General features: G+C 40.9%; 2 protein-coding genes across 2 annotated transcripts; one reads left to right on the top strand and one right to left on the bottom strand.

Annotated features, from left to right (window-relative positions):
* The first annotated feature begins 2080 nt into the window (after positions 1-2080).
* On the top strand, positions 2081-6454 carry LOC144716798 (Tetratricopeptide repeat (TPR)-like superfamily protein). Its single transcript, XM_078592040.1, has one exon. It carries the CDS (start codon positions 2170-2172, stop codon positions 4222-4224), a length of 2055 nt encoding a protein of 684 aa, XP_078448166.1. The 5' UTR covers positions 2081-2169; the 3' UTR covers positions 4225-6454.
* LOC144716799 (RING-H2 zinc finger protein) lies at positions 4928-5760 on the bottom strand. The gene has a single exon (XM_078592041.1). It carries the CDS (start codon positions 5758-5760, stop codon positions 5008-5010), a length of 753 nt encoding a protein of 250 aa, XP_078448167.1. The 3' UTR covers positions 4928-5007.
* Positions 6455-18513: the final 12059 nt, after the last annotated feature.

Below are 18513 nucleotides of genomic sequence, written 5' to 3' on the forward strand. Positions count from 1 at the left end.
GTGCTTTCGTAAATAAATAAATTATATACGTACTACACAATCTTTCCGGCTCAACACTCACAACTTAGAAATATCATTGCAAAGAAAAAATGTAAAACTAATACCTATGGATGGGTATCTCTCTTCTATACATGTTTTAAAATTTTTTGATTTACTACTTTATTAAGATATTATAGTGTCTCTCTCTCTTCTTCCACACTTATATACTGTATTACTATAGTATTTATTTTATATTGTGGAAATATTATATTCAATCACAAAATTATTATTTGAATTCTAAAATACTCTCAAACTAGTCTCTGCTAATAGTAAAATGGTATCCTTCTTTCATGTCTTACCTGTCTCTTACGCACCTGATTTTTTAAATGTTGCTTTCACGCCTGACCTGCTGTCACAATCTACTTATCATAATAGATTTAACTAATACATTCCATATGTTTCCTAATATGTCTCCAAATAGAACATTATATATGTGTGTATATCTCTATCTTGTTTACATCACCACCCCTTTTCATGCCTCCTAATAATACATATCACTCTCCAATTTTTATTAATGCTATCACACCATCTCTTCTTAGCTACTCTGTTTCTCTGTATGAATTATTAATATCCCTTATTATATACATACTATTACTTCCCTTTTTTTAAAAAAAAAACTACTATAGCTCTTTAACTCTATCACCAGTATCCAGTCCTTTGGAAGATGTTCTCACTCTACATGACCTGTCTGATTGAGTCTAAAAATTTGACTAGTGCAAGTTATTATTTTTATATCTGTGCATGCTAGATTTTGCTTCATTAACTAAGTTGATGGATGTAGAGTGAAAAAATGGAAAATTAGACATTTTTATTTTATATTCTTAGAACTATATACTCGTAGGAATATTTATCTAATGAAGTTCTATTTGTTCCATAAGTTCGGGAGAAGTTTAAAGTTTCATTCAACATAATATCTATAAAGAAAATAATTAAAATCCATATAGTTGATGAGCAATCATAATTTTTTTTTATTTTAGTAATTATTTTGGTATTCCATTATTCATATTAATTATTAATATTATTGGTGAATTTCCTAGAAATATATATTCAAATTTTTAAATTGTATATATTCTATATATTATTTGAATCATCTTACTCATCAAAAGAACCCTTATCCAACATTATTAGAGTGAGTAATGGTTTTGGAATGTAACTAAAGGTATCGTGATGCATTATTTTGATGATACAATATCCTAAAATTTCGACCATTAAGAGCCCTAAAAATGAATTAAATTCAGAGATACATATTAAGTAGTATATGCCCAATGATCATGCTTAGAAAACTTCTGATTCTTAAATTTTCATTCATATTTTTCACAAAGTAATGCAAAATGAAGCATCACATACTCTTCTTCAAAATGGTTAAAAACACAGATATTCTTAACTAGAACCATTTTCATTTAAAATACTAAAAGGACAAAAATCACAGTCATGAGTATTGAAGTAGAAACTCATAACAAATAAAACTGTTAGGTGCATGGTGCTTCAATAGAGATGTCCCTTCAGGCTCATGGGGGACATATGAGGTATCGTGGGTAACAAGGAGGTATATCAGAGGTATTCATGTTTTATTTTTTGAAAGTTTTCTAGAAAGTGTTGAAGTTATAGTAAAAAATTCAAGTTCACTAAGACTGGACTCCAGCCAATAAACAAGAATAAACTGCAGTAAAGAGAAGTTTAAGGGAACAAGAATCCATTTTCCAACTAAATAAAATCAACAATTGAGTTCAGTAAAATCAACAATTAACTAATAAGAATACAGTTTTCATTTCCTGACTTGCAGGAAGGTATACCAGTTGTATTCAGTTACATACATGCATACATACATGCATACATACATGCACACATACATACATGCATGCATACATACACACACATACATACACACACATACATACACACACATACATACACATACATACACACGTGCACACATTCATACGTACAGACATAAACTTTTCAAAAAAAATTTGAAGTTATAATCAACAATTTAAGTTCAGTAAGAACGGACTCAACCCAATAAAAGAGAATAAACTCTAGTAAAGAGAAGGTTAGGGGAACAAAGAGTCCATTTTCTAAGTAAAATCTGGAGGTACAAAACCCAGCGTTCCAGCGAGCGAGCTCCCTGCAATGCTGCGGCTCCGGCGCGGCCATCTCCCGGGGCGTTCCTCCTCTTCCTCATCCTACCCCAACCCCTCTGCTTCAGAACCCAAGAAATCAGCGGCAGCCCTCGCGGAGCTAGTGAACGGGCATTCCGTCCCATGGCCGCCCCAAGTCCACTCGGCACTCGCCGCCCTCTCCCCACAACTCTCTCGAGACGCCATCGTCCTCTCCCTCGACCTCATCAAGCCCCCCGCCACAGCCCTCCGCGTCTTCCAATGGGCCAAGCTCAGCCAACCCCTCGACGACCGAGCCCACTTCAAGATGCTCCAAGTCCTCTGCCGCTGCCGCAACCTCTCCCCCGCCGTCGACTTCCTCCACTCCCTCGACAAGCGCATCCTCCACGACCGCTTCTTCAACGCTGTCATCCGCGCCTGCGCCCGATCCGGCGAGCTCCGCCGCGCCCTCCACCTGTTCGACGAAATGCGCAAGGACTTCGCCGTCTCCCCCTCCGTCTTCTCCTTCAACACCCTCCTCTCCGTCCTCCTCCCCCGCGGCCGCACCCGCGCGGCCCTCTCCCTCTTCCACGACATGCCCCGCTTCGGCGTCAAGCCCGACGTCTGCACTTTCAACACGCTCATCCGCGGCCTCTGCTTGAATTCCATGGAGGAGGAAGCTCTCGGCCTGTTCAGAGAGATGGGGCTTTGGCGGTTGAAGCCCGATGTGAGAACCTTCAACGCGGTCCTTCACGGGTTGTGCAGAAAGGGGATGACGGGGGACGCCTGCAAGCTGCTCGACGAAATGCGCGACCCGTCTATCGTCTCCTTCACGATCGTCATCCGCGGGTTTCTGGAGCGCCGCCGAGTCCCGGAGGCCATGAATTTGCTGGGGAAGATGGCGGAAGCGGGGATTCGGCCGAGTGAAGTCACCTTCAACACGCTGTTGCGGGGGCTCTGCGAGAATCAGAGGCCGGATTTGATCAAGGAAATCATGGCGGAAGGGGGATGGGCGGGGTTCAAGCCGGATACTTGCTCTTTCAACACTCTGATTTCCTCTCATTGCGGCCGAGGCGCGGTTGGAGATGCCTTGGCGGTGTTTGATCAAATGCCGAGCTTGAAGGTGATGCCGGATTCCGCCACTTACAGCGTGCTGATTAGCGCGCTGTGCGAGGGCGGCGAGGGGGAGAGAGCGGAGGCGTTGCTTGAGGAGATGATGGAGAAGAAGGTCTTGCAGAGGAGCTCTGCTCCTCTAATGGCGGCTTTCAACCCGGTGTTCTCTCGACTCTGCCATGGGGGAAAGGCCGGGAAAGCTCTGATCTTGTTCCGGCTGCTGCTCGCCAGGGGGGCCGCCATGGACGTGACCTCGAGTAAGATTTTGATTCGTGGGCTCTGCGAAGAAGGGGATTTCAGAAGAGCTCACGCGATAACGGCGGAGATGGCGAGGAGGGAGCTCGGCCCCGGGGTGGAGGCCTTCGAGCGTTTAATCAACGGGTTTTTAAACGTTGGGGAAGGGCGTTTCGCCATGAAAGCGCTCGAGAAAATGCTCGGCAGAGGTCACCGCCCCAAGACAGCTATCTTCCACTCTGTTCTCGCCGTTGCCGATGGAAGGGAAGCTCGGGCTCTGCTGGAGACGATGCTGGAGAGGAAGGTACGGCCGAGGCTGGACCTCACCACTGGACTGGTTTCCAAGCTTTTCAAAGACGGGCTTCGAGACGAAGCTTTTGGAGTTCTTGCACGGTTGTATGGAAGCGGGTTCGAGGTGAAGATGGAGGAGGTGATCGAGGCGCTTTGCGAGAGTGAGAGGCTGGACGAGGCTCGAGACTTGGTTCTGTTCTGGTTGAAGCAGCCGGCGGGGAAGAAGAAGAAGAAGGCCGAGGGGGAGGTCTGCGGCGAAGTCTTGAGGCGTCTGAGCCATGGAGGGCGAGCCGCCGAGGCGTTCGAGTTGTTTAAGAAGGCCTTGGACCGGGAATTGGGGCTGCCCGCGGGCTGTCTCGAAGCTCTGGAGACGGCCCTTCGGGCAGACGGGAAATTACCGCAGGCGGACTTTGTTCGCCGGCGAAGGCCGGAGCAAGAAGGCAAATCTTGACCAAGAATCCGTCTTTTTGCAAGTTTGTCAAAGTGGGCACCGATGGATGGATGATCCGAGAACTGGGTCGGTCTCAGAAGAACAAGAAGGGTCGATCTCATCGGTCACCGGAGAAGAACGAGAGAAGAAGAAGAAGAACCGGGTTCAGGGAAAAGAAACCATCTTTCCTGAAATCTGTCAAAGTGGGCACCGATGGCTGGATGATCCGAGAAATGGGTCGGTCTCAGAAGAACAAGAAGGGTCGATCTCGTCATTCACCTGAGAAGAACGAGAGAAGAAGAAGAAGAAGAAGAAGCGGGTTCATGGAAAAGAAACCATCTTTCCAGAAATCTGTCAAAGTGGGCACCGATGGCTGGATGATCCGAGAAATGGAACGATCATGAGGCAAGCGAAAGAAGAAGAAGAAACCATCTTTCCAGAAATCTGTCGAACTGGGCACCGATGGCTGGATGATCCGAGAAATGGGTCGATCATAAGGCAAGCGAAAGAAGAAGAAGAAGCGGGCTTATAGAAAAAAAAACCATCTTTCCAGAAATCTGCCAAACGGGGTAAGGAAAAAGGGGGAGATTGGAGAACTGGGTCGGGCTCAGAAGAAGAAGCGGGCTTATAGAAAAAAAACCATCCTTCCAGAAATCTGTCAAAGTGGGTAAGGAAAAAGGGGGGAGATTGGAGAACTGGGTCGGGCTCAAAAGAAGAAGCGGGATTATAGAAAAAAGAACCATCTTTCCAGAAATCTGTCAAACTGGGCAAGGAAAGGGGGGAGATTGGAGAACTGGGTCGGGCTCATAGGGGGGGATCGTCGGCGACCCACTTCCAGAAATGGCGAAGAACGGAGACCGCGCCAAGAGGGTACGCCGACTCGCCACGCTCCTCCGTAGAAAACTCGCCTTCCTGCGGAACCCCCGCCACCTCCGCCTCGACAAAATGCACAACGTACCTGGCGGGCAGGCCCGGGTACGATGCCGAGGCCCGCTCCTCGACCCGAGTCACAACCGAGCCGGGGCGAACCACCGCGGTCGCCCGCCCGCCGAGCTCCTCCGCGACGGCCCGCGCCGCCGCGTCCTCGGCCGACTCGCCGGGCTTCATCTTCTCCGACAGCGACCGGCGGCGCCACCGGACCGAGCCATCGGACAGGAGCTGGTGCGACTCGACGAGCTGCTCCCCGCGGGCGTTGCGGATCCGGACCGAGGCGACCCGGACGGTCCGGAGGAGGGGCGGACCCAGGTCCGTGTCGAGCGCGGTCTCGCCCATGGCGAGCTCGAGCCAGAGGTTGTGGACCGTCTTGGTGCCGGGCTTGACCCCCCAGGAGGAGAAGGGCTCGGCCGGGAGGCGGGGGCGGAGCCAGTCCGAGAGCGAGTCCGGCGTGGAGAAGGATAAGGTTCGGCTCGGCGGGCCGGTCATCTTCTTCTTTCCTTGGCCGGGGCACCAGTTTCTCAACAGGAAGAAGAGCGAGGAGAGAGTGTTCGATTCTGAAGACGGAGAAGAAGTTGAAGAAGAAGAAGGGAGGAAAGCGCCGTTGCAACGGGGTGGCATCATATCGACGATTGCTGGGTTTCCATCGCCGCTGGTGTTGAGGAAAAGGGGGCCGAGGAAGAAGGGGGAGAAGGCGACTGATTCGGCCAGAATCTGTGTAAAAATCTGGGAGATTAGTAAGAGTGGCTGAAACAGGGCCGCACATCTATAGTCCCGGATCTTCCGGGACGTGGACGATGGACGGAACGGGACGAAAATTTTCCGTCTGACGTCCTCAATCAGTTCAGGGACACGAGATGGTATTTTAGTCGGAGTGGCCAAAAACCATCACGTCTGTTCGTCTCGGCATGAATTTCCGTCCCGATAATGTCAAATCTCGTGGACTGGATGGTTTTTAGTCCTGGAACAAAAAAAACTGTCCCCTCCGCTTCCCTGCACTGTACGCACATCATGTGGCGAGCTTGCGCTTGATCTTGATCGATTTTAATTGGCCCATTCGAGATGGTTGGATTGATTCGATCTCCTTTGTTCAATTGGTGAATGGTGCCAGTGCTGGGTTTTTTTCTATGCTGGAGATCAGTGGGATTATATGGTGGATATAGAGGATTCAATTAAGGTCGTTTGGGTTTTTTTTTTAAGACAGAACAATGATGGTAAAGCTCTCGAATGATTTTCAGTATGTGATGTGATGATTTTGGTGAATTGAGTTGATTGTAAAAGATTTAGCTTGTTATTTTAGTGAGTTTGGTGTCGGTTATTTGATGTATGAAGTGAAATTCCTCATTCAAATTTATAACTAATCTAGGATATTCTGGGCTATTTTATATATTATTTAAAGACGTGATATTTTACAGGTTACGTTTCTCTAGGAGTCTCATCTAACCTTCTACACGTTTAGGGTTGGGGTCAGGTGGTCAGGTTGGTTATGGAGAATTACCCAGTCCTTGTTCGACATGACCTTGGACATGATATCTTAAATGGAAATGATGTCCCCAGTCAGCTTCGATTGGCCGACCCAAGGGTTAGGGTAAGTTTGTTGGCCCAGTCCCAGGTCCACCTGTCACCTTTGTTGGGTCAAGTCCTGTCAGATGGTTCTGTTGAGTGGTCTGTAGTAAGCCCAAATTTATGGTTTATCTTGTTTTTGTTTTTATATGAACTTAACCAATTACACTAATATAATTTTAATTTAACTAATTTACAAGAAATATTGGTTCAGCAAGCATTCGTTCACAGGGAGGCAGGATCTGATATGACATATCTTGCTTTAGAATAAAATAGAATAGGATAATAGAATGACTAGGAAGATGATGAAGAAATTTGATTAGGGTGGTTTTTGGAATGGGATTTGGTATTTCAGCTACAATTCCTTCTCAAATGAAAGTAGATGAAGTAGTTTAGGCTAATAGATGGCCTAAAATGAGAAAAAGTCTAAATACTATGAAACAAGAATGTGAAACGGATGGAGGATGGATTGAGAAGACGGAAATTAGTAGAGCAAAGAGCAAATCGATAGTAAGAAGGGGGATAAGATAGATATAGGGATGAACACGAGTCTCTTGGTTCTCCTAAATTCTCATCCGTCTGCATATTTCACCCTCACTGGGTATATTGCAAGGACACAGAGAGGGGGAACTGAAAACAAAATACTCAAATAAACTTCCATTCAACAGGTTGAGAAACCCGAATCCAGAAGAGATTATTGTCCTTCCCTTGAGCCGCTGGGAGGAGAAATGTTCAAAATGAGGGGAGAGAGGATGGAAATTTCCACTCATATATGGGTATAAATATCCCAGTTTACTTTTCCTTGCCATTTTTGTCCTTGCTTCCATCAATGGGTATCCCATCCTTGGGACAGTTTCTCTTGGAGGGAGTTGTGAAATCAGCAAGAGGTGCGACTCTTGGGCTTCCTCCCTTGATGCCTGCTCTCCAACCTCATCCATGGGCCCAGATGATCCCTATCAAGGAAAAATAAACTGCTATAAGTGTCCAATAATTACCAAGATTATTTCCTGTAATGTCCTGTACACATGACAAATCAAAAGTACTAATTAGTTGTTTAATTGCTTGAATTCTATGAAGTCAAGCAGGATGATCTCTAAAATGATAATAGAATATTCATGCAACAAGGATAACATAATTTATTGGCTTGACATTAAAGGGTGTCGTATTATTTTTAAATATAATTTCATTTGAAAATAAAATGGAATTTATATTTCATTGAAATATTTGAATAATCATGAAATTTCATGAACAACATGATATATCCACATTTATGGCACATGGGATTGTATACAATACTTATAATTAATGGTGCATGGATGATGGTATCAGTGTCCTTATACATCTATGGATACATTTTTAATTCTATAATTTATAAATTATAATTTTTATGTATTCATATCAATCCATATTGAGCCAGCTGGATCAGGTAATATGACCTGTCCCTCGAAGTTATCAATCCAAATGAGTAAACTGACTTGCTGAACTAGTAGTGTCAGGTAATCAGACCCTACTCGCCTACCTAGCTGACTCAAAGTCCTACCCGCCTTCTAGGTCAACATAGGTTAGTTGACCAAACTAGGGTTCATAGATTATGTTTCTTTGGTGACATCGTCATCATTGACAATGAAGAGTTGATAATGTAGATGATTACATCTATCATTGTCAATAAAAACTATAAGTATCGAGATCTGGATGAAGATGAAAAGTTCTGATGATGTGTAGAAAATAAATGACTATTTTTTCAAAGGATATCTTCTCTCTCCTTTTTTTCAATACCCACTCTCTCACGCCCTCTCTATCCCCCTTCTCTATCTCTCTCTTGTTGGCCTTATCTCGCAAGTTGTCTCTTTATTTCTCTGTACCTGTCTATTTATCCTCAATCTCTCTATAATATATTTGTTTATTTATCTGTCTTTCCTCTCTTATATCTACTCTCTACACTACTCTCTCACTTAGTGAAATCTCTCTCCTCTTTCAGCTCTCTCTCTCTCTCTCTATTCCTCTCTCCCTCACCACTCCTCTCCACATCATCATTGACATCATCCTCATCATCCATCATGAGGATCACACTGAGTATGATGATTCATCCTCCCTAACTTCAGATGAGTGATGATAATAATTTCTTCTTAGTTTCACTCATGAAAACCATTAAGGACGATTATTCGTATAACCCTGAGTCATGTACTGTTGTCCAACCTGACTATTGACTTGTCTTCTTGGTTCAGGTTGAGTAAGCTGACTGAAGGTTCATTTAATTATGTACTCCGTGAGTATAAACCTTACAATCAAGTGGTTGCAACAGAAAAACAGAGTGTCTCACACATTTGGATGACAATGATGAGCCCTAAGAATTAGGTCAGAATGTTAATGCCATGACTTTAAATGATAATGGGATAAACATTATTAAAATTTTTAAATATTTAATAATTTTAAAAGTTTTAAAATTATATAAAATGTATCCATGCTCTCTCCCTCCTTTCTCCCTTTTTTGCAACTTTCTCTGGTTCTCTATATGTCTTCCATGATAATTACTGTGTTATCATCTCTTTATCTATATAATGATGACGCAAATGAGGGATGAAAAAAATCATTTCGCATGTAAACTTTAGGTTCTCAAATCAAAACATAACATAATAATGAATACGTACTAAAATTATCATTATCCATTTTTAGGGCATGAATTCATAAAATGTTTTTTTCATTATCATCCCTAATCACAGATGATTGACCCGTGACTATAGGAAATTTATTGTTGTGATTATCCTACCAAAATATAAAATAATGAGGTGTGGTGACTACCTGTACTTGTCTCTTCATGATTTTCCTCACGCACAATGAACCCTTTATTCAAGGATTTGGGTGGGTTTGCCAAATGATAACATGCAAAATATTGTAGAAATATCATGCATAGTCATAAATATCTGTCTAAATGTCCATATTTGCATGTTATCATGCTTTAAACTGATTAAAATTGTCTTAAGTGTGAATTTATGATTTGTTTTATAATTTTATGGAATTTGTACATATTTTTTTGACTTTAGATTCATGATGAGTTTTATTTTACAAGGCAAAGACTATATATTTAGAATTACTAATGGTACTCACTAATTTTTCTCTAATTTTTTCCATATTTTTGCTCATGTTCTGACACCAGATTCGCAGAAAGATTCCTTTCTTAATGTAAAAGGCAAGATGAGCTCGCAATAACTGAAGGAGAGATAAAATGAAGAAATCAGATAGCCATCATTTACAAAAATACAAACCTTGATATCTCAAGATCCAACTATAAGATTGACCTGAAATTTGGAGGGTACTTTTGTCTTTTTCTTCTCTTTCCATCCATTAAAGGGATTTCTAAAACAATATTAGGAAGGGGGAGATAAGCACTTTGAAATTGCCCCAACTCTAGTTGGCTAAGAATGTCACAACAAGCTTTTGAAGTCAAATTTTTCAATAGTTCTTGACTTAATCTGGTGATTTTCTTCTTACCCTCTTTATCTTTTTGTTTGTTGCCAAAATGCCAAGGACGGGCAAAATATACATGATTTAGAAGAAGTTAATGAGAGGAGAGCATCACCTTAGTTCAAGCGTGCAGTCTAAAATTAAAAAAAAAAGTAGATAGGTAATCTACCATTGCTAGAATCTCATTTAGATTGAATCTGTATTTACCTACATCCCATTCGCCACTTATATTCAGTTTCTCTCAAGGATGTTGCTTCCACCTAGGGAGAATCGAGATCAAGAAGGGGCAGGATTTCTTTCCATCCATTTCTTCCCTTAGGTTTTGATACTTTCACAAGGACAAATCCCTAAACACCAGAACCATTCTCATCATTCATTCAGGTGATCTGAATCTTTAAGAGAATATTCAGATTTCTTGATCCTTCTCTCCTTTAGTATCTTCTCTCTATTTATAGGGCATTACATTCCTTTGTGCAATTTGTAGCTCCTACAACCATAAAATAGATTCATATTTTGAGGACAGTTGCCTCCATGTTGATCGATCCCTTTCTCATTTTATATATTCTATACTTTAAAAAGGGAATTTTATAAATTTTTGTTGCATAAGTTTAAATCCAAATGACACAATTAAACTTGCATTTAATCACAACATTTATAGGCTTAACACAGTCCAAACCCAATGTTGACCCAAATCTTAGCCATTCTCTTGACCAGGTTAATATTTTAAGCAATGAGTCTGATGGGGCATGCCATCGTGACCTGTCGAAGGAGTCATCCGAGCCACCGCTGCCGTCGTCGACAGCCCGGGTGAATCATGCTTGTCTTATCTTATTTTGGTTTCCCTCATCTTCGTTAGTCGTATTTTGTGTTTTTCGTACTCATCGATTTGTTTTCGTCGCATCCCGACGAATCCGTCGTCTGTCCGTATGTGTTCGTCGTCATGTCATCGTCATGTGGGAGGGGGTCATTTTGGACTCCCCTCCCTTGTTCCCCCTTTCTCTTTTTTTTATGTCTGTTTTCCCCTTTATTTTTGTAATGGGGGCCCATTATATAAGGACCCCCTTAATGGACAATTATCCCCCTTAACGCATCTGCCGGTCAACGGTCGCCCTGCCGCATCTTCCTTGTCGCGATACACAAGTTTGCGACCTCAGGTGTTGTGCTGATGATGGGAATTCCGAAGGGAATTTCTCCACTGGTCTGAGGGCCTCAACAAGACCAAATTCACCGCGCTGTGCACATCCATGACTTCGCTCGCTCTGTGAGATGCCGACGCCTCCGTTACACCTGCCTCACCGGCGAGACCCCCCCCCCCCCCCCCCAATATCGTTGGTCGAGAGTCGAGGTCGACCGTAAACCCCCCCCTAGACCTTTCCCATCCGTAGGGGCCTTGCCGCCGTACAGATTCAAGGTAGCTGCGGGAATACCCCGTGTTGCGGTGGTTCCCCAACAGCAATTGTACGAGGTCCACGGATCATGACTAGCTCATCCAAGAGCTTCGCCGCCGCCGATGCACTGCCTTCGCCGTGGGAATTGTACCCCATTACCATCAGCCGGGGGCCGCACATCGCGTTAATTAGCCGGGCGGAGCTGATTGGATCTGGCTATGGATCCTTGGTGTTTTGAGTCGCTAGCAGCCAGCACATGATGGCTTGGTCCGCCATCGGCTACTGAACGCTACCGAGACTCCATCCAACCTGCAGGTGAATGATCGTTGTCGCTCGCCCCTGTTAACAACCCGGCCAGGCCAGCTATCCTATGTTTGCCTAGACAGGACAGGCAGAGTTGCTCGAGCCGCGTCGCCATCGTTGGTTGCTCCATCGTCTCCTCTCCTCCGACCCTTTACCAAGCGCTCATGTGACCTATCGCCAGTCAAGCCGCCGTTCACTCTCTGGTGCCTCTCCATCACACTCGCTCCGACCGCCGTAATTGTCTATGATTGTGCACGACAAGCCATGTGCCTCCGAGGTACGCCGTCCTCCCGCTCGCTCGTTAAATTACCCGTTGCAGCATACTCTCGTTTTGACTCCACCACGTTTGGGCTAGGTAGGTGAGAGAGGTAATTGAGAGAAAACTATGAAGCAGGTGAGTGTGTTATCGGTACGGACGAGCCAATCCATTACGCGCGAGCCCTACGGATTGATTTTGCGTGGCCATAGACATCTTCGTCCCACCGACAAGGTTTGAGAGGCCACCGTTGCCATCACCCGATGACCCCGCCCAAGCTCGGAGCTCAGCACCTTCCTTGAGTCAGAGCCTGCACGCACGACACGTAGGACGCATCATTCATCGTGCATCATAGTTACATATTACCCAATTAGGGTTATCATCCGTCGGATGACAACATCGTCGACATCTGACATCACTATCTAGGTACCGAGCCATCATCCTCGGTACCGACTGAATGACGTCCTCGACGACGTCTGGCATCAGAGTCGCTTCATCGTTATCATGGTCATCATGAAACCTATGTTTGAGAGGAAAGCACCACTTGATCTGAATTATAGTTAGCAAATCCCAACATTGGCCAAACCTCAAACCTTTCATATTTGATTCATTGGGTTGACCTGATGCAAAGTTGACCTTTTTAAGGCCTGATATCTAAGGCAAGATGACCAACTAACCCTGCACGAAGTCTACTTGTCCCAATGTCAATACCAATTTTAACCTTTTTTGGGATCTATGGGATTGGATGAAGCTTCTAAGTTTGGCTTGCAGAGTGTAAAATCATTGAAATAAAATCACATTATACAATAAAAAATAGAGTGCCATATCACCTTGTGTCAAAATGATTCCACCCTCAACTTGTCCTTGTAAGAGTACCTTGAATTTATCCGTGTGTCCAGCGTCCACAAGTATTCATGTGATCACTGTGACGATGTAGCTTCTCCTAAACTTCTTCAAACCTTCTTGAAGATCCAGTTGATCTTCTCACCGTCCAATATTACTAGACAAGGGAGAAATCAGAGAAAATGAGAATAAAAGGGGGCTCCCATATCTGGCTGGAATGGGAACCGAAAATGGCTACCTCCCTTTTATGAACCAGAAATAAGGATTCGTTACATCATTTAAGGCTTATAGTTCAAGAAAAAATATTTATAATTTTCTTTATGAGCATAGAGAAAGCATTGAATAACTGAACTTAAATTTCATTTCCATTTTTTGGATTTTTATTTATTTTGGTCACTGAATTTAATTTATTGAAACAAAAGTGGTGAAAATGACAAAACAAAGTAAAAAAGGTGAATAATAATAACTTTTCCAATTAATTTAATCGTTTAGAAATTATTAAATATTTTTGGAACTTTGCTAGAATTAAAAGTAGGTAAATAATGATTATTTTTTAATAAATACATACACTGCACTTTGGGAGCCATAGGCGTTCATGGGGGTTGTGTTAATGGAGTGAGAAAATGATTTCGACGGTCCCGAACTGCGGCAAGTATAGCTGTGGATACACATTGGAGAGCCGTATAGCAGGTGGGATTGATTATCATTTCACTGCTACAAGTTGTGACATAGATGTAGGGATTCTCATCGAAGAGCAGGGGAGTTGGACGTGGCATTCATGATGTTGAAAACCAAGGATATTAGTGATAATAACCTAGGATAGAAAGATAAAGTTGTGATTTTAGAAAAAAGATGAAGCCCACTAACCTTATTCTCACGTGCCCAACATGCGAACTAGTTCTCTATCTTTATGAATCTTGATCTGAATGTCACTCCTTCAATCCTTTGCTTTTGGAAGGAGAGAACAGACCCAAAAAAATATTTTGAATGAGCAAATCCCTCTGCTAATTTTAATTACGAACAAAATCCAAGGGTACCTATGTTACAAGTAAGTGGCTATGTTTATAGACTCAAGATGGTGGATGTATAGATATTCCCTCAAAATTACAGCATAAACTCCTAGATTATTAGATATAATTGTTTCAATTTGGAGCAGTCGTAGCCATTCAATTTTCTCCTTCCTCTGATTTTTCTCTATCCTCCACTTCATGTGGCTAATTGCTAGTATGTCACCAATATTCTGGGAAAATATGAAATATTCAAAATTCATTAAAATATTTAAATAATTTCATAATCATTTTACAAAGTTATTTTCCTTATAAGTTAACTTTATAATTTTACATAAAATACAAGAAAAATATAGAGAAACCAAAATATCATTTTAAAAATGTTTTCAAACCCCGAAAATATTTAAATTAATCAAATAATTATAAATATAAAATTATTTATTAATGAAATTATTGTGATTAAAATACCATAAAACAAATAAAAATAGGAACCTCATTCTAAAGCTCTAATAAATCTTCTAAAGCTAGAATAAAGTTCATTCATGATCATTTAAATAAAAATATGCACATTAAATGAATGAAAATACTACAATTTTCTTGCAAAACCATTACAATTTAAGTATATCCAGCAGCGTCCAAAAATATTGTGCTTGTTACCCGCTAGGCTAATGTATATCTTCACTTAATAATTTTTATGACCTAATAAAATGTATTGCTCAAACTTATTAATCAACTATTTTGGTATATAGATTATTTTATCCATGATTGGTTAACCAAATTAATAGTTTAAGTTACAAGGCTCTAGGTGATAAGTGATGCCTCGTGCTCTGAAAGATACAGAGCAGTGATTTAAATCTCTTCAGGAACCTTTACTATCATCGGTTACAGTACTTGTATAACTCTTCATTCGCGTGAGACGTGCAAATGGTTAGTGTTTGATTAACAATGAAACTGAAGTTTGTCATTCTAGTTAGTACTAACACATGAAAGGATAAGTATAAAACATATTTTATCAATATCTATACTACCATAGAGTACAAATTAATGCATTTTTTACTTGAATTAATATCAGCTTATACCAAAAGCATACAATCTCATCTTAATCACTCAATCACCTTCATGCAGTAGTTGTTATATAAGAGGTAAGGATAATTTGAATGTTATGATTAAGGAATCAGATGTCATAATAAAAACATATTCATTCATCCACAATGTATGTCTGATGATTATGCATATCTGATGAACCTGTTGTCTATAAAATCTTGAATATCTTAATTGGAATTATCTTCAAGAATCAATTTGAGAAAATGTCTTGCTAATTTACAATAGATAACATATGATTATAAAAATATTTCTGTTTTTTTAAGTGCCTTAGTCCCTCAAAATCAACTAAAATTGAATTAAAATAAAACAAAATATTGTGCCTTCAATATCATATTTACAACATATTCGTATTTAATCTGGCGTGATGATATATTTATAATAAATACCTAAACATCGCATCCTTTGAAACATAGTATTTCTCAATTTATAAGATTTATTATCGTGTATTTTTCTAATTTTAATCATTATCACAATTATAAAAATAGAAATGTAGATGTTTAAAAGATTAAACATTATTTTATTTTAAAATATTAACTATTAGTTTTAATTTCCCATGAAATATTTTATTGTTATTAAAAAATAAAATAATGCTAATTATTTATGTTAAAAAATAAATTTTAAAAAGCTTAAATTAAATTTATGAAAAGTTTATATGTATCTTTTTCTCTTTAAAGTGGAACACTAACCTGTATTTTTTGCTGGGATAGTGATATGAGGTTTTGATAATAAGCTAAGTCCAAAGAAAAGTTATGAATGCCATGATTTATTGAACATTCCTCTAAGGATTAGAAAATCTTAACCTCATGACTTAATATATTATATGTGTATCCAAAGGTTTAAGCAACATTAACTTGTAAACTTAAAAGCCAAATCGTGGGTAAATTGCCTATATACCTTATCTCTCAATATAGTACACATGAAGAATAATTACTACCTATTAAATGTGTCACATGGAGGGAAAGCTTACTTTTAAAATAGGACATGATTCTAGGAAAAAAATATGGTCTATATTAAACATTAAATAAATACAGGACTAACCCAAACACAACCTTTTACCAAAGTAAGCTCTTGTGATTGAATTTTCTGATGTCTCAAATGTCCACTGCTTGGGCTCCAATTCGAGGGATGAAAATTCCCTATTGATGCGCTTTAAAATCCTAGCTATCATTGCTTTTGTTCAATCCAAAAAAATTAGCCAGCTCAGCAAGGAAGGTATACATACCCAAAATCCTCCCATCTCATCACCTTTTTGCTTTTTTATCCTTATCATCACTCAGGATGGTAATGAGGTAAAAAAACATTAATCAGTCTCTCGCTCACGAACTAATATAATGATTTTTAATCAAGTAGTAACTTTCTCGGCAAAAGCAAGATCAGTGTCATACAACCTCAGCATCCCATCGGCTAGGTTTGGTCATCATGCCACATGCACATAGAGAAAATACATGAAATTGTGACTTGAGAAGATCTAAACCTCTCATGTGGTTAGTTAAGAAAAAAATCATAATATAGAAAAGAGAAGGGGGTCTAGTTCGCTGACCATCTTCCATTCCAATTGACTTCAAATTGTAGTAATATTGGAATATTAAAATACATAAGATTTTGATAAATTTACAAAAGAGAAATATAAATAAACTCCCATCACTAATATATACAGCAAGATCCTTTCCGAAGGAATTCCTTTAAGTTGTGCACACATATAACTAACCTAGTATTAGAGTAAAAAACACAAAGGGAATGTCCAAACTAAATTACGGATAAGAGGGAGATCTGTGTTGTACCTTTAAAATGAGGGGACTAGCCAAAACACCAAAAAGGGGCAGATATTTGAAGATGATGACAGATTTGAGGGAAACATGAGCCACTAGTGACATTAGTGGTATGTAATTCAAAATTATATTTGTGTACCTCAGATAAGTAATAATCACAAATGCATACATTGTTTCATTTTTATTTTATGTTTATTCATGATAATTTGATAACTCTCTGATATTATGCAGGAAAATTTAAAAATCATTAAATTAAAATATCCAATTATGTTAAATTGCATTATTTTGTGTATTTATTGATATTTTCAGGCTAACCCAGTAGAATTTGTTGAAGTCAATTTGAAAATTTCTCACATTTCTCATTTTGAATCCCCATAATTTCTCAATTTTAATGAGATTATATGCATTTAATATACATTATTATTTTACTTGATATGTAGCTTTGTCCTTGTAATTCAACCCTTACTTGTTAATATGTAACTTTGTATAGATATTACTAGAAAAACCAGGGTTCCTCAATGACGTAATTAAAACCCTACTCTTGAGTGTATAAACTGGAACCCGGGGCCCGTAGGGGGAATGGTATCCTCCGAGACCATACAGGGAGTATCCTCTTTGCTTTCTCATCTTTCTATGGCATACAAACTAATACAGTAGCCAAAGCTATGGCGATACGCGATGGTTTACTCCTCTGTGAGGAACGAAACCTTCATAATATCGTCGTAGAGTCAGACTCACAGGTGTTAGTTGACATGCTTCGTGTAGGTACATGATCCCAGTGGCGACTACACCTGGTCTGGCAGGACATCGTGCGGTGTTGCCCTCGCACAAATAGCGTTCGACACCAGCTGAGAGAAGGCAACCAGACAGCAGATGTCCTCGCCAACCACGCAGTACGCACATGACTCCCTTCATCTCTTTTTCTTTCTTGGTAGGCCCGCGGTAATGGCAGATCGCGTGGAGCACTCGAGGTGGGAGCGCTCACCCTCCCGCCTAGCCGACGACGTCTCGAGCCAGAGGGGTGTATTGCGCCCGCCTCGAAGGAGGTCCTGGCCATGCACTTCATCGATGCCATCTAACGACGGCGAGGACAGCTCCAATACCGCTCCATCATCATCATCGCGGGGGGCTGCAGTGGGGCGTTGACATCCGCACTTCACCGAGCACCTGCAAGGTATCATTTATGTATCTTTTCATTTTCTGAACATGGGCGTGGACGAGTGGGATCCGAGTGTAATTGGGATATTTATACTCGTTCCACGCCTATAAACTCTTATAAACACTCCACTTATATATAAAATCCCCCTGGGTGGCTACCAGGGCACGGCAGGATCGGTCTACGGGCACAATCGCAAGGTTGGCCGTAACCAGCACCGTGTTTTGTGCTGAAAAAAAAAACTGGCACTATTGCTAGACTATTTCTTTTTTATTCTCATTGTTTTTTAGTAGAGTCAAAGGATCGTAGAGGCATAAAATATTTATTATTACCATTTAGTTGTATCCTTCTGATTGGGAGAATTTCAATACACATAACCACCTTTGCCTGCATGTCTCTGTTCTTGTTTCTCTCTTCTCTCTGTCATTCTTTTCGTTTTTGTTCTGGAACGGCCATTTGTTAGCATGGTATCAGAGCAACAAGGTTATCATTTTCAAGTTTATCTCCTCTACAAGCCCATTGTACA

The sequence above is a fragment of the Wolffia australiana genome, chromosome 2 (genome assembly GCF_029677425.1).
Source record: "Wolffia australiana isolate 7733 chromosome 2, ASM2967742v1".
Lineage (NCBI taxonomy): Eukaryota > Viridiplantae > Streptophyta > Magnoliopsida > Alismatales > Araceae > Wolffia > Wolffia australiana.

What these genes read in the sequence shown, in the direction of transcription:
- LOC144716798 (XM_078592040.1), top strand. Translation starts at nt 2,170, where the DNA reads ATGCTGCGGCTCCGGCGCGGCCATCTCCCGGGGCGTTCCTCCTCTTCC.
- LOC144716799 (XM_078592041.1), bottom strand. Translation starts at nt 5,760, where the DNA reads ATGATGCCACCCCGTTGCAACGGCGCTTTCCTCCCTTCTTCTTCTTCA.